Source organism: Plasmodium cynomolgi, chromosome 4 (assembly GCF_000321355.1).
Source record: "Plasmodium cynomolgi strain B DNA, chromosome 4, whole genome shotgun sequence".
Classification (NCBI taxonomy): domain Eukaryota; phylum Apicomplexa; class Aconoidasida; order Haemosporida; family Plasmodiidae; genus Plasmodium; species Plasmodium cynomolgi.
Window position 1 is genome coordinate 291,608 of NC_020408.1, and position 15,244 is coordinate 306,851.

Consider the following 15,244-nt stretch of genomic DNA (forward strand, 5'->3'; position numbering starts at 1 on the left):
AAAAAAAAAAAAAAAAAAAAAACGGGAATGTTGGATAGATATACATTCACGTATGAGCCATGCGTATGTGCCAATCCCATTTCGCCGAGGAATACAATATACATGTATAGCCGCGGATTAGTACACGCCCCTGGAAGCCCGCGCACGCGGCATGATGATATACTTAGTACCGTGCGCAGCCCTCCCGGCGGGGACGCGCATATAAAAAGGGAGTGCCACAGCTTGCACTTAATCCCGTCGCGGGGTCTCTACGGGGAGAGGGCCGTCCATCAATCGGTCCATCCATCCGTCCGTCAACCGGTCCATCAATTCGTCCATCCGCCCGTCAATTCGTCCATCCATCCATCAACCGGTCCGCCCGTCAATTCGTCCATCCATCCATCAACCGGTCCACCCTTCAATCCACCCATCTACGCAGCATTTGTAAAAAGCCCTGCCAGGAGTTGCCTACTCGTCCCCTCGCATGGCCCTCATTTCTGCAGTGCCTGCCTCTTTGAAGTACCTCCCTTTGTGCCGTACGTACATTCCTACGATGCGTGCGTTTGTACACTCTGTGAGTCCGTTTTTTTCCCTCGCGCGAAGCCGCACGTGTACGCTTGGCCCGGTGGGCGCCATGTAGGCTGGGCACCATGTAGACTAGGCACCATGTAGGCTAGGCACCATGTAGACTAGGCACCATGTAGACTAGGCGCCATGTAGACTAGGCACCACTTTTGCGCTTCATATGATTGAGCCTTTATTTTACCCTTTGCTGTGTTCTCCAGATCGGCGTCCATCGGCCGACTTGCATTCCCCAAGTGGGGCTTCCCTAATCGCAGTTAAACAGCAAATGGCTTGGGAGAAGAGGCACCGACCGGAGCTGCTCCCTCACTGAGGTTGGCCCACCTCCACGTCTACATGGTGAAGAAGCCGTGGCTTCTCCATTCCAAAGGAATATTTGTTCAACATTCGGGTGGCACAACTACATGCGCATATGTCTACACGTAAGCACACGAGTGATAACGCGCGTGAGTCTCTTCTCACGAGTGTGTGCTCTAGGTGTCGCGTGTGGGGGAAGCAAAAAAGGGGACACGAAAAAGGGGAAGCGAAAAAGGGGGTACGAAAAAGGAGGCATGAAAAAAAGGGGGCATGAAAAAAGGAGGCATGAAAAAAGGAGGCATGAAAAAGGGGACATAAAAATGCCCTCAAAATGGTCACATGGCCGCTGCACAAAATGGTCACATGGCCGCTGCACAAAATGGTCATTTCGCTTCTCGCCCCTCTACGTTTGAGGCGGACGGCAAAAACGAACGCGTGTGACGGAGGGAACCCCCCGCGAGATGGTGCCAGTGCGAAGGGGATCTCATCCTTTGGCCAATTTAAACGGGCATTACATGAGCGTGGCGGTGGCTATCCCGGTAACAAAAGCTGCGTTACACAAGTAGGAGGTAGGCGGAAGCAGACAGGCCTGCTGTGGGCACCCCCCTGCTTCATCTCCTACATGGCCGCTACGGAATCAAGCGCACAATGGAGTCGTCCACAATCGTTTCGTACTTATCAGCAGAGTGAAACACACACTGCTTCTTCATATTTTCTGTGAGACGATGAATGTCCTCGCTTTTCAAGTAAGCCTCATAGGAGTCTCTGTTATTCCACAGCCTCAGCTGAAGATAGCTGAGGGGAGAGTTGCTCAAATTTATTGCCTTAAAAAGCTTTGTGTATTCATATCCTTTACTCTTAAACGAATGGATATTCAACTGGTTGTAACTCTTCTCAAAATTTCGTATGTTGTTCTCATCAACGATATATTCATCAACATAAATTAAATCAGCATACATGCCCTTCCCTTTTTTTTTCTTCATATACTCTAGGGTACCATAAGCATATCCACAGAAGCATCCAACGAATACCCATACGAAGTTCCGATGACCTATGCTGGATGTTCTATACCAATGGGCAAACTGCTGCGTGCTCTGCTTCAGCAATGTCAGGTAGTCCCACGCCCGCATGGTGCCCTTCTTTCGCTACGCTTCCGTCTTTAGAAGCAGAAAAAAAAGGGGGAGGGGCGATCCAAGAGATGATAACTACTGCGTGAGTGTTTCCCTTTTTTCTTCACCCGTTCCCTTGGGAGTGATAATATCCGCCAGGCTGAATCCCTTCACATGTGGTCCCTCTGTTCATTTTGTTCCACTTGGGGACTATCTCTCTTCCACAAAATTGCAGCTTCTACTTGCGCAAAATTGGCACCTTATTTTGCTTATTTATTTTATTTTTATTTTTTTTTTCTTACCGCTGCTCCCCCGCTTAGCGTGAGGGGATGCCCCTTGAACGAAAGACTTTCTCCTCACGTGTACCACTTGTGCTGCATCTCTTCCCTGAGCGCTGGCCCCGTAAAAATGGTAGGAGCAATTTTTGGCGAAGGTGTCGTCCCTTGGGTAGCCTCCCCAAATTGACCCCCAGCGGGGCGTAGCTCCCACGTCCCACCCGAATCAGTGCTAAATAGATGCGAACCATATCATGGAAGAATTATTTTTCTTTTTCTTCAAAATTTCTATGTAATGTAAGGGTTTGTAAAGCCCCGTGGTGAGCACATCGTGGGGGAGATAACCACAGCAGGACCTCTCCCCCACGGACAGATGCATCGAGCATGCCACTTATGTGCAGGGCCGCTTTTATGAATTTGTCCTCAGCGAGGGGCGTAACGTTGGGGAGCAAACAAAAAAAAAAAAAAAAGAAAAGAAGGAAGGAAGGAAGGGAGGCAAAAAAAGGACAGGAAAGAGGAGAGGGGGGGAGGAACGGGGCACGTGCATAATAGAACATGTGCTTACTTCCACATATGCACATTCGAGTACGTACTGTCGTGTTGCTGGGAACAGGACCGGGGTGGATACCCGCGCGTTCCTCATCTGATGGCGCTACCTTACATCGCGACGGAGTCGAGAGGGATCTTCCCCCGGTTCTTTTTAAAAAGTGGCGAAATAACCAATTGGGGTTAAGCCCAAAGGGGTGGGAGGTTACCTACACAAGGCGAGCGCTGTGAGCGTCTTTGCCCGGTGTGCCCCCTCCGCTTCTTCTGAAGAACCGTTTCGGGCGATGCCTCTATCATATGGCCCGCTCCTCTCCTCGCAGCTTGATGTCCGTTTCGTCGTGCACACCGCCAATCAGAACAGCGGTAACGCCAATCAGAACAGCGGTAACGCCAATCAGAACAGCGGTAACGCCAATCAGAACAGCGGTAACGCCAATCAGAACAGCGGTAACGCCAATCAGAACAGCGGTAACGCCAATCAGAACAGCGGTAACACCAATCAGAACAGCGGTAACACCAACCACAGCAGCGGTAACACCAATCACAACAGCGGTAACACCAACCACAACAGCTGTTGCACCAACCACACCAAGGCACTCCCAAGCTCGAACAAGTGGGCGGGCACGCGGAGGAATGCTTTTCAACCCCAAGTTCGTATCTCCGGGGGAACTTAAGCCGCGTTACTAAACGGTCAGTAGCATTACCACAAAGGTAGGCAGCGCTCGCTCCTATGCGGTGTCCATTTCGGTAAGAGCTCTCCTATTGTGAAGGCAACAACTGAGTTACACTCATGCGGGACTACTCTCGGTGGTGCCGTTCTGGGGAATGGAAGTACCTTCAGCGGCATTCTGCTGCTTGCTTCTTGCTGATTACTTCTTTCTGCTTACTTCTTTCTGCTTACTTCTTGCTGCTTACTTCTCGCTGCTTGTTGTGGTGGGGGAGGGGGGCGCGGTGCACCGGGAGGTTTGCCTCCTACTGGACCGTCTCCCCTCGGCTACTTCCTAACGTACTCGGAGTGCATTTCAGGGGGCATTTCTGGGTGCATTACTGGGGGCATTTCTGGGTGCATTACAGGGCGCATTTCTGGGTGCATTACAGGGCGCATTTTTGGGTTCACTTCAGGGCGCATTTATGGGTTCACTTCTGGCTGCACTTCTGGCTGCACTTCTGGTTGCACTTCTGGTTGCGCTTCTGGTTGCACTTCTGGCTGCGCTTCTGGTTGCACTTCTGGCTGCGCTTCTGGTTGCACCTCAGGGGGCCCGTCCGGCGCGCCATGGATGAGGACGCCGCAGTTGAGTCTGTCCTGGAAGGGGACGCGGAAGTGCGCGCTCTGGTGTTTGAACGAGCGATGCATCTTAAAGAAATCCTTCATGGAGACTTCCTTGGATCCAATCGTTTTCTTGTAAGGGAGAAGCATACCCAGATCCCACAGATCAAACTTCTGATGTTGTAGTAGCTTCGCCAGGGCACACAGCTGAATAGTACCAGCACAGCTCCTCCTCTGAAATCCCGTAAGACTGGTGTAAATAGAACCCACAGTGCACCCAATCTCACCTGCCGCTAAAAAATCATCACACCATAATTCGACCGAATGCATACGTACATTCATATAGGTAATTTTTTTTTCAAAAATTTTTTTAAATTCTTTTTGCACAAATGGGTAAAGCCAATTCTGTCCGTGTTTCTCAACAATTCCTTGTAGGACTCCATCGAAGTCTTTATCCACGGTGATGTAGTAACCTCTGCATTTTTTTTTCACCTTTCTCGATATGTGTATTTCACTTGGATGCATACAAGACCTCACGTAGTGAATTTTAGGGATCAATAAGCATTCCTTCACAACCTTTGTCTGATTCTTCTCCACTTTACAGACCTTCTGTTTGCTCGCCACAGGGATGAACCCCTCATACAACAGCTGGCAAATGAATGCAGCATCACAGTGAACACACCATGTGTTCTCGTGTTCATAATTTTCCTCAATCAAAATATCTACAATTTTTTTTATATTATGATATGGAGTCAGGAGGGGGTAGAAGTTAAGGCAGTTGTTATTTTTCATCAAGCTGTATATTTTTGCCAAGGACTGTGGGTCTTCCTTTGATAATCGTTCTATAATTACGTTTATGTTTACCCCGTCGTCCAGGGTGGATGCTTGCAGCTTCGCTTTTTCTTCTTCCTCCTTCGGGTCTTCATTCAGGGTGGTTGGATTGACTTCCCCCGGATTGACTTCCCCCGGAGTGACCCCCCCCGGATTGACTTCCCCCTCCACGGGGTACTCCCCCTTCTGCGTGGTCTCCGCATTCTCCGCGCCTTCGACTTTGGCGCCGCTACTTCCCAGACTGTCGCAGGTACTCATTATTTTGTGGAGAGTTAATCTCTCTTTTTTATTTTACTTTACCTTATTATTTTTTTTCTTTTTTTTGTTCGCGAGCGGGGGTTCACCTTTTCTCCCTACCGTTTTGTACACCTATATATATACACATTTACTTGGAGGGTGGAGGGGTCCGGCACGCTTGGCTTGAGTGTCATCAGAGGAGCCGTGTGTGCTTCGGCCGGTTGGGGGCGAGCGTGGTAAACATGGAGGGGAAAAAAAGCAAAAAACGGATAAAAACGAGAAAAGGGAAACAAGGGAAAAAAAGGGAAAAAAGGAAAAACAAGAAAAAGGAAAAAATGGAAAAAAAACGAAAAAAAGGTAAAAAAGGAGCAGCAGGAAAAAAAACGAAAAAAAGGTGAAGAACGAGCAAAAGGAAAAAAAACGAAAAGGATGAAAAATGAAAAGCAAGATTAACGAAATGGCCTACCTAGCATGCTAAAGCAGGGTAGATTTTCTCGTTTGGTTTATCCCTTTTTTTTTTTTTTTTTTTCGCCTTACTGTTCCGTTTTGCAGCACGTATGCCCCCTTTCTTTTGCTGTCCGTTGTGCGCGCATTAGGTGCACTGGCGTGGGGGTCGGTGGGCTCCTCCATCCGCAAGTCGCTAAGCGAAGAAGCAACTGCAGTTACACGGGGAGCAGCGCGAAACGGTGTTAATTCACCCAAGCGAGAGAACTGCCCAAAGCGGTCATATTATTTGTTCTTTGCTGTTCTTTGCTGTTCTTTGCTGTTCGTGGGAGGCAAAAAAAAAAGGATAAACCAAACGATCGCAGGTGTTCCACCAAAATGCACAGTCTCCCCTGTGCAACTTGCCACGTGGGCTTGCGCGGAGAGAGCCCATCTGTGTGCCCCCCTCTCGGCTGCGGTCTCCCCCTCTTTGGACAGAAAAAGGGGAAGAACGAAAGCCACACACTGGAGTGAAAGGAAGGAAGTTGCAGATCCTGTGGGGGTAAGTTCGCAGTTGCGAAAAAGCGGAACGTAAAAAAAAAATGAAAAAAAAAAATAAAATAAAAAAAAATAAAATAAAATAAAATAAAGTAAAATAAAGTAAAATAATATCGATAAATGGCACACACGGTGGGGGGATGTACTGACTTCTCCCGAAGGGAACTCGCAACCCGACTACTTCCCGAGCCCCCCCCGCGCACGAAGAGCGAGGAAGACAACCAAGTAAGCGACCTGCACAGCCATGCTAACGAGGTTAGAATACACAAAGCCATAAATGTCCATGTGCAGAATAAAAGTCAACAGAAGCCCAAGGGGATGCATGCAGAAAACGAAGTTCAAAAGAGTGAAGGTTGATATTTCTTCCTGTAGACTCAGACCCTTTATAATGCTATTGAGTAAAGATGCAAGGACTTCTAAAAAAAGCTCCAATACAAAAACAAAAATGACCCCTTTTAATTTCTGTTGTATATTTACGTCTGTGAAAACGAAGGGTATGATCTGATCTCGATAGAGGTACGCTGCAGCCAAGAAGAAGGACAGGAACGTCAGCATGAGGAGAAAGGCAAGCACTATGTCGAGTACGGTTATTACGACTCTGCCTCTGCCGCCTCTGCCTCTGCTTCTACTTCCGCTTCTCTTTCTCCGGGGTTTTAATTCACGCAGGGTGTGCTTTTTTGGGTGATGCAAAGCCATTGGGAGGGTTCCCTTTGCGTGTTCTTCTTCCTTGCTTTGTGTTCCATGGTGCCCCCACTCGCTGCCACCGCTGCGCAGGGGCTCCGTCCCACAGTTGTGAAGTCTTCCACCTGGTCTGTTCTGCGTATCAATTGCGCTCCGTCTACCCCGTCTGTTATGCCCGTCCATTTCGCTCTCTGTGCTCCTTCTGTCCTGCCCGTCCATTTCGCCCTCTGTGCTCCTTCTGCTCTGCCCGTCCATTCCCTTCCCCCCGCGCGAGGAGGCATAAATACCGATCAGCTTGCTAAGAACGATGCCATACGAATTAGACACGTAGTACACCAAGTTGAGGATGTTATTAATTTGAACAAAGGTAGCCACGGACGTTAGGCTCAGGTAGGTGGACTCGAAGAGCTGGAACTCGAACGACAGAATTTCAAAGAATATATTTTTTATGTTCGTGCGCGTCGTTTTTATGAAGCCCCTTTTGCGGTTGTCGTCAGGTGGTTTGTGGAAAAAGAGGAAGGTCAGGTTGTGGATTCTTCGGTCGGCGCCGTCAAGCGAGTGCTGCGGGTCTTCGCAAGTTTTGCTGCGTGGTCCGCTGTGTGATCCGCCGCTTCCTCCGTTGAGTGTGTCGTCTTCACATTCGGCTCCGCTCGTCTCATCGACCTCGTCATCGCTATCCCCTTCGCTGTTTTCATCGCTGTTTTCATCGCTAACCTCTTCCCCCACCTCGACGTAGTGGTCTCCGCTCAGAAAAACCTCCTCCGGGCACGCCGCCAACTGGTGCGCCCCCCTCGGCGAAGACACACACCTGGCCAAGTGGATCCTCAAAAAATACAAAACGCAACAAAAATTAAAAACATTGGTGAGTAGAAGAGATAGACACGCCCCGACATACTTCATGTCGAAGGAGAAAACGAAAACGTAGCAAAAAAAATTCAACAAAATGAAGGAAACAAACGAGGAGAACAAGCTGGGGTATATGTAATTATGAAGAATCAAATAGCGTCTAGTGGACTCATAAATAAATTGAGGGAAAAACGAGACAAGCAATATTTGCAGGGACGAGCAGAACACATGGATCATCTGCACGTGCTCACAATGGTCACTCGCAACACCGACGCTGCTACCGATGGTGCTACCGACGCTGCTACCGATGCTGCTACCGATGCCGCTATCGACGCCGCTATCGACACCCGCGTAAAGGTAATTTAAAAAAAGGAGAAACAGAATCTTGGCCAGGAAAAAAACGAACAACACTTTCGCGAAGAACAAATAAAAGGTGTAGTATGCTATGTTTAAGTAGAGCAGCGATAAATCTGTGTTTGCCATCCCGATGGAACAGCTACAGAAATAATCCAAACTGTTACCCACTCCGTCGACCACTGCATTCAGTAACGTAATCACTGACACAGCTACTCCGAACCCTCCTATCTCTTCATATGTACACGAATTAGACACGTACAGATTCAAACAAATAAAAAACGAAGTCGTGATGACATACGATACCATCGTTTGAAACGACTTGGAAAGGACTTCATTACAGAGTAGACTCATCGTTTTGGAGAAGCTGGTAAACAGGATTCTTCTTCTCCTTCTTCCTTTTGGTTCCTTCCTCGAAGGGAGGTTACTTCTTGTTCTGTCGCTAACGTCGTGTGAGTCGTGTGCAGTGTGCTCGTTTGGGTAGTGCCTCCCTGGGTTCGCCGCCTCCTCGAAACACAACCGAGGGCTACCCACCTCCTCGAAACACATCCGAGGGCTACCCACCTCCTCGAAACACAACCTAGGGCTACCCGCAGTGGGCGACCCCAGCCGGAAGTAACCCCCCTCAGCATCACGCGCGTCATCGAGGAGGAGATCATCAAACATAGGAGAATCATCACTCTCCAAGATATGCAAATGATCATGAGAGTATCCATACATAGGTGTCGTTGTGGAGACGGTCATAGACGTGGTAGGTGAGCAGGTGAAGTTAAATGCATTATTATGGTGAAGGTTCCTAACCGACTCCTCCACATGAAGGTACTGTATATTTTGCCTCTGCGCTACTTCTTCGTTTCTATTGAAGCTGTTCTTCCTAAGGGAACCTAACACTCCGCTGGGTGACACTTCGTTTCGATTTGTAACGCACCTTATGGAGAGCTTGCCTGGCGACCCATCCTTCTGAAAAGCGGTTATGTCCACATCTTCGTATGCATTCACATTTCGGACTCTACTACTCAGGGGGGAGTTATACACGTTGGAGTCGTCCCTACGACTAGGTGACTTGCCTGTAAGTGAAACGAAGCACCCACCATGTGTGTGTGTTTGTGTGTGTTTGTTTGTGCTTCTGCGCTTCTGCGCTTCTGCCCTTATGCGCTTCTGCCCTTCTGCGCTTTCGTTTGTGTGTGTTTATTCGCTGGTGGGTTGGGTGCCCCCTTGGGTGTATCACCTCTCATGGGGATGTCCCCGCCCACGTTTGCTCATTTACCTGCGTTGGAATTTCGCATCGTCCCATTGGATCGACGGGATTTCCCCCCGCCCCTTTCGCCCTGGTCCTTCATTTTGGCACGTTGGGCCACTACGCAGTTAGGGGGAAGGGTGTGTGTGTGGGTTTGTGCTTCTGCGCGTCTGCCCTTCTGCGCGTCTGCCCTTTTGCGCGTCTGCCCTTTTGCGCGTCTGCCCTTTTGCGCGTCTGCCCTTTTGCGCGTCTGCCCTTTTGCGCGTCTGCCCTTTTGCGCGTCTGCCCTTCTGCGCGTCTGCCCTTTTGCGCGTCTGCCCTTCTGCGCTTCTACGCTTCTGCGCTTCTGCCCTTCTGCGCTTTTGTTTGTGCGTGTTTATTCGCTGGTGGGTTTGGTACTCTGTTCACCGTTGCTACGCTTTGTGGCGTCCTCATTTGGGCTCCTTCCAACACCCCAAGTAAACTGAAAACCTTCACCTGGGTGGCTGCCCCTTCCACTCTCGTAAGTGTTCCGATGATGGAAAGGTCAACAGGAAAGTAACGCCAAGGATGGGGTTTTCTTTCTTTATAGGAAAATGACACTGATCAAAATCGCCATTTATATTCTTTTCTTTTTGTGGAACTGGTTTGTATGACCTGCCCCCGTTTTGCGTATGCCTGCACATCTATGGGAGAGGACAAGGGGCGGGGAAGAGTCCCTTCTATTGGCCCTACGTGGGGGGATCGTTCAGCCCGAGGGCACGGCGTAGAATTAAAAGGCACAATCGGGGGGTCGGATCATCACGTAGGATCATCACGTGGAAGCATCACGCGGAAGCATCACGTAGGATCATCACGTGGAAGCATCACGTAGGATCACACGCGAGGAAAAGGGAACCCCCGGTTTAGAGCCCCACAGATGTGCACATTCCTTTGCAAGCGAAATGCAGCTCGACCGTATCGAACGGGACTTGCTCAAAATTTAGGAGCCCCCGTGGCAAAAAATCCCAGGGGGGTATAAGGGTACGTCGTTACTGTACTCCGTGGAACGCGATAAAATGGGGAAGGGTGGGGGGGAAAGCAAAATGGAAACATTGGAAAGTGATAAAAATAAAGGCTAATGAGGGGTCACATTGCTACATGTGTGGTAGGTGCAGCTAGCCAAAATTTAGGAAGAAGGACCTCCTCCATTTTTGCTTTCGAATTCGCGGTTTGGGGTTCACGATTAGGGTTCACGATTAGGGTTCACTATTAGGGTTCACGATTAGGGTTCACTATTAGGGTTCACTATTAGGGTTCACGATTAGGGTTCACGATTAGGGTTCACGATTAGGGTTCACGATTAGGGTTAGCCGCTCCTCCATTCCATTTCCTGCGTTAGGAGTAGTGTCAACATTTGAACCCATTATACGGCTTATCATTTGCTCCCATTTTTGTTCCCATTTTTGTTCCACTTTGGGGGCCACTTTTCCACCCTTTCTCGCATAACCCAAAAGAACCCCCACGAACCGGTTGATCCAAACGTGCAGCGTGAGCACTACCCTTCCCTCCTCCCCTTTTTTTTTTTTCCTTTTACCCTTCACGTGAGAGAGGTGAAATATTTTATTTTTCCCTTGAAATGTCAGACAGTTGTGCACACATGGAGGGACAGAGAAGGATAAACAAAAGTGATGAGATGGCTGAAGATGCTCCTCTTTTACCTCCACATCGGCAGATGCACATTTGCTCCGAGTTTATTTTCCCCCGTTTGGTTTCCGTTCTGTTGGCTAGTCGGGTGTCCTTCAGTTTGCTTTCCTGCACTTATTCGTGCGAGGTTCCCATTGGGGTCGCAAAAAAAAAAAATAAAAAAGTAAAATAAAAATAACATAACATGGCATAACATAACATAACATAACATAACGCTTTAAACTGTTCAGATTATTTAGCCTACACGGTAGGGGAACACAACAGGGGAGTTATACACCGCGCAGTAGAGTGTTACCCACGACGCCGTGAATGCACTCCTGTTGCGGGTCAACCTTTCCCTTGTTGGGTCAAACGGCGCAGAAGTGGGTTATGCCTCCCCCATGTTTGTACCCAACGCGATAAGGTCCTTCACAACTGTCGCGCGGAAGTTGTTCCTTTAATGGGGAGCACTTGGAGGGGCATTTCCCCCGCGGAGTGAAAACGAACGGGAGAGCAAACGTAAAGGCGTTGGCCGGCACGTTGCTATGCGTGGCATGGTTGCTATACACGGCACGGTTGCTATACATGGCATGCTTGCTGTGGCCCCTATGGTTGCCACCGCTGACAGGGTCACATTCCACCCCTCCGCATAAAGCCGCTGCAAAATTGCGCCACTTCCTAACTGCCCCAATTGTAGCCTTTGTGGCCGAAACGGGTTATAGGTTCCTCCGTTTACGGGGAGGAGATAACCCTGCGTTGTTAAACCTTTCCTCCTAACAAGTAGGGGGGGGAAAAAAAAAAAAACTTCGAGAGAAACCATCACACGAACAGATTTGTGCATCACTGAGTGTTTGAGCAACCTGTGGGGGCATTTTCAAGGGAACACTGTAAGGGGGGGATACACTTGGGTTTAAAAAAATAAAGCAAAAAAATAAAGCAAAAAAATAAAACAAAATAATAAAATAAAAAGGCATCCCCTTTTTTTACAACCCGATAGAGGTTCGCCAATTTTTCTGTAAAAGATGCAAGGAGACAAGCCAAAGGACAGTCGGTGCATGTGAAGGACGTGAATGCAGATGAGCAATACGCAGAGCAGGTCGAGACAGCCCCGTCGAACTCTCCCTAAATGGAAGACTGGGTGTATGTTGAAAGGAGGCGAAGGAGCAGGAAGAAGAAGCCCGAGGGGGGGAGCAAACATGCGGGGCATCGCACCGGGAACTGCAGCGGGAACAGCAGCGGGCGCCGCACCGGGAATAGCACCCGGCGCAGCAGCTATGTCAGGCATGCCATTGACCACATCGATGGCATCGATAGTACCAGTCGCAGCAACGGCCGGTTCACAGAGCACCCCCCCGTGGATCAAGCAAAGCAAGCGGATAAGGCATTCAACGAAGTAAAAAAGGTCATGACCTCCTTAGAAAAGAGTGGATTCTTTGCAAACTTCCACCAAAAATTTATGCAAGTTGTGGACAATGCCAACGTGCATATAAAATGTGTCATCTGCCTGGGCCTTGGTTCTTTAGAGGACCCCAATTGGAACAACAGAAAGGCTTGTGTGTATCAGCTCGGCTTTGTGCTACTCCTTGGGAGGATCTACAACGTGGAGAAGGTATACATTTATGACCCTAAAATTGGGGAAGTGGACCAGGCTGTTTGCGGCCGCTTCAACATAGAGGTGTTGTCCCCTTGTGAGGAAGAGCGTCCCGTGGACGAGGGAGCACACAGTGAGGAAGCACCGAGAGTGGAAGCACCCAGCGGGGAAGCGCACAGCGAGGAAGCACACAGCGAGGAAGCACACATAGTCGAACCACACAAAGTAGTACCACCCAGCGGGGAAACACCCAGGGATGCACCTCCAAAAGAGGAGAAAGACGATGAGACGAGCCACACCATTGCAAAAACAGGTGCGCACGAACGGACGCTGGTGTTCATGCCCCACTGCGATGTCAGTCTGTACAGCCAAGTAATGCACAACATATATATTAATGAAAAACTGAGTTATGCTAAGCTCCACTTTTTACTCACCTTGGAGAAAACAATTTTTATGGGCAACTCATTTGCTTACTACAGAGAACACACCTACATGTACAGACCATTTGGAATACCTGCCTATGCCATTCGCCTGTTGAGAAGAAGCGGAGGAACTACTCTCCTGGAAAATGCCACTGAGAGCAGTCTTAATCGATTAGAGCAGTTTTACAAAAAGGATCACTTCCTTTTTTACGTCCACAAGTATGCAAAGGAGGAGAAGTTCCCCATTTTCGATGAGCACGTGTCTGCTTTTAACGACATGGCCATAATAACGTTTGGCTCCATGCCTGACAGATTCAGCTTTTGGTTGGACATTTGGAAGGAGGTGACCTCTGGGGGGCCCAACTAAAATTGGGGGAAAGTAATCAAACATAGTGAGGGGAGAGACTTGATCCATTTCAAATAGGTAGCTTTTCTCCTCACAATTTTGAGAAACCACCCTTGGTGAAGAGTAGCTCCGTGGAGGAGACTCTGCAGTAGGTTGCCACCCAAATGGTGAACGGAAAAAAAAAAAAAAATTACGCAAAATCACTGCAGAGAAATATATCAAAGTTTAAAAAATATGAACATGTATATTTTTTTTAAAAAAAAAAAAAAAAAAAAAAAAAAAAAAATACTAACACGGGGAAAAGGAAGGTCCGTAGTGAGAGGTGGAGGGGACACAGTTCACCCTCGGCGAGCATCTTCCCAGTGGCGTGTGTTTATTAGGCTGTTCCAGTTGACCACTCGCCTTGGTTATGCTACTTCTTAGCGGACGTACCCGATGGACCCCTGCAGGGGCGCGTCTCCTCCATTATATTCCTCGGGATGCGCTTTCCATTCCACAGGCAAAAGTCCGTATTGTTCTGGTTTGAACGTATCACCTTCCTGGTTCTTCTTTGCTTGCTGTCGATGCAGGGACCCCACGGAGACCAGGGGCTGTACTGACAAGCCACATTATCGTTTTCCACCTTTCGACAGAGGTAAAAATTATTGACGGTGCATTTCCGAGGGACATACGTGGTATCCCTCTCCGTTTCCTGAATGATCTGTTCGTTCGAAACGAAACCTGAAGCTCCAATTATTTTGAAGTCTGCGTTGTTTTTTTCATTTCCATCGTTGCATAGAACTGCCAACTCATAATCTATAACAACAGACATACTTTTGAATCCGATTTCTTTGGAATTATCACAGAGGCGCTTGATCCACGAGGGGGTGACTTCGTTGCGCTGCTTCACGTCCTTAATTTGGTGCAGCTTGGACTGCACATCGCGCACGTCCTCCTCGCTGCACATGATGTATCCCCTGGGGCACCAGCAGCTACGGGGGGGGAGAGAGTGTTTTCGCGTATGAATTAGCGCGCGGATGAGTGTGTGCTCGTTTTCGTTTTAGTTTGCGTTTTCGTTTGCCTTTTCGTTCGCGTTTTCCTTTGCGAGCGGTTTAGCGTGCACGTGATCACGCGGACAGGCGAGTTCCGCTGCGCAGTCGCGCGAAGAGGCTCTTACTTGGTGGGGTCGCCCTCCGTGGCGGAGAAAATCAAACACGTATCGCCATCCACCTCCGGCGTCGCGTCAGCCGGCCACGTCCTCGTCCTTTTCTGTGCATGCTCGTAATGGTCTTCATCATGCTCCTTCAGGGGGGAGTTCGTGCCGAACAATTTCTTGCTCAGCTCCAGGCTGCTCTCTTGAGATAGGTAAAAAAAAATGGAAACGAAAAAAAAGCGACTTCTTTTCATTACAGCGGAGGTACAAAAAAAAAAAAAAAAAAAAAATAATTTTCTATTTTCTCATGTTTGCTTGATCTCCCTGTATGTACTTGACAAATTTAAAAAAAAAAAAAATTACAAAAAAGTGACATCACTTTATATGTGTGGATGGAAAAAAGGGGGAAGAAGAAAGGGGGGAGGGGTAAGGTGCGGGAGTAGCATTCCGAAAAGGGTGTGCTAACGTGGAAGGTTCATTTGCAGAGGGACATTACAAAGAGGGGAAAAAAAATATTTGGCGAAGTGGTACGGGAACAAATGGAGAGTGGTGAAGGAACGGAGAAAACAGCTTTTGCCCTTTTTTTTTTTTACCCCTTTTTTTTTGCGCCATTTTTTGCGCCATTTTTTGTGCCATTTTTTGTTCCTTTTTTTGCTCCTTTTTTTTTTGCGCGCGGAGTGTGTGTAGTGCTGATCTGCTGGCGCGCAGTCTCTCCTCCTGCATTCCTGCTGTTGTGATGCTCAGCCGCGCAACCCGTTCGAAGTGGAAAATAGTTTGCTGCTCCGCATTTTTTAGTACTTATTCCCCCGCGGGGGGGAGAAGTGGCAAGAACAGTCGAAGGGGAAAGCCTTTTTTTTTTTTTTCTCTTTTCACACTTTTGTGTGGTC

The 15,244-nt window shown here is 48.6% G+C and overlaps 5 protein-coding genes across 5 annotated transcripts; 1 reads left to right on the top strand and 4 right to left on the bottom strand.

Moving 5' to 3' along the window:
- Window positions 1-1,505: 1,505 nt before the first annotated feature.
- PCYB_041710 (hypothetical protein) lies at window positions 1,506-1,988 on the bottom strand (the record flags this gene model as incomplete). Its single annotated transcript, XM_004225322.1, has 1 exon — window positions 1,506-1,988. A coding segment is annotated over one exon (483 nt), but the record flags the coding sequence as incomplete, so codon positions are not given.
- Window positions 1,989-3,925: 1,937 nt separating this feature from the next.
- PCYB_041720 (Leu/Phe-tRNA protein transferase) lies at window positions 3,926-5,144 on the bottom strand (the record flags this gene model as incomplete). Its single annotated transcript, XM_004225323.1, has 2 exons — window positions 3,926-4,091; window positions 4,132-5,144. 2 exons carry the CDS (start codon window positions 5,142-5,144, stop codon window positions 3,926-3,928), a joined length of 1,179 nt encoding a protein of 392 aa, XP_004225371.1.
- Window positions 5,145-6,281: 1,137 nt separating this feature from the next.
- PCYB_041730 (hypothetical protein) lies at window positions 6,282-9,325 on the bottom strand (the record flags this gene model as incomplete). The annotated part of the gene is made up of 2 exons (XM_004225324.1): window positions 6,282-9,052; window positions 9,253-9,325. The coding sequence occupies 2 exons, from the start codon at window positions 9,323-9,325 to the stop codon at window positions 6,282-6,284; spliced, it is 2,844 nt and encodes a 947-aa protein (XP_004225372.1).
- Window positions 9,326-12,391: 3,066 nt separating this feature from the next.
- Window positions 12,392-13,246, top strand: PCYB_041740 (hypothetical protein; the record flags this gene model as incomplete). The annotated part of the gene is made up of 1 exon (XM_004225325.1): window positions 12,392-13,246. A coding segment is annotated over one exon (855 nt), but the record flags the coding sequence as incomplete, so codon positions are not given.
- A 391-nt stretch (window positions 13,247-13,637) lies between these two features.
- Window positions 13,638-14,969, bottom strand: PCYB_041750 (SPATR protein; the record flags this gene model as incomplete). Its single annotated transcript, XM_004225326.1, has 3 exons — window positions 13,638-14,196; window positions 14,382-14,559; window positions 14,951-14,969. The coding sequence occupies 3 exons, from the start codon at window positions 14,967-14,969 to the stop codon at window positions 13,638-13,640; spliced, it is 756 nt and encodes a 251-aa protein (XP_004225374.1).
- Between the last annotated feature and the right edge of the window lie 275 nt (window positions 14,970-15,244).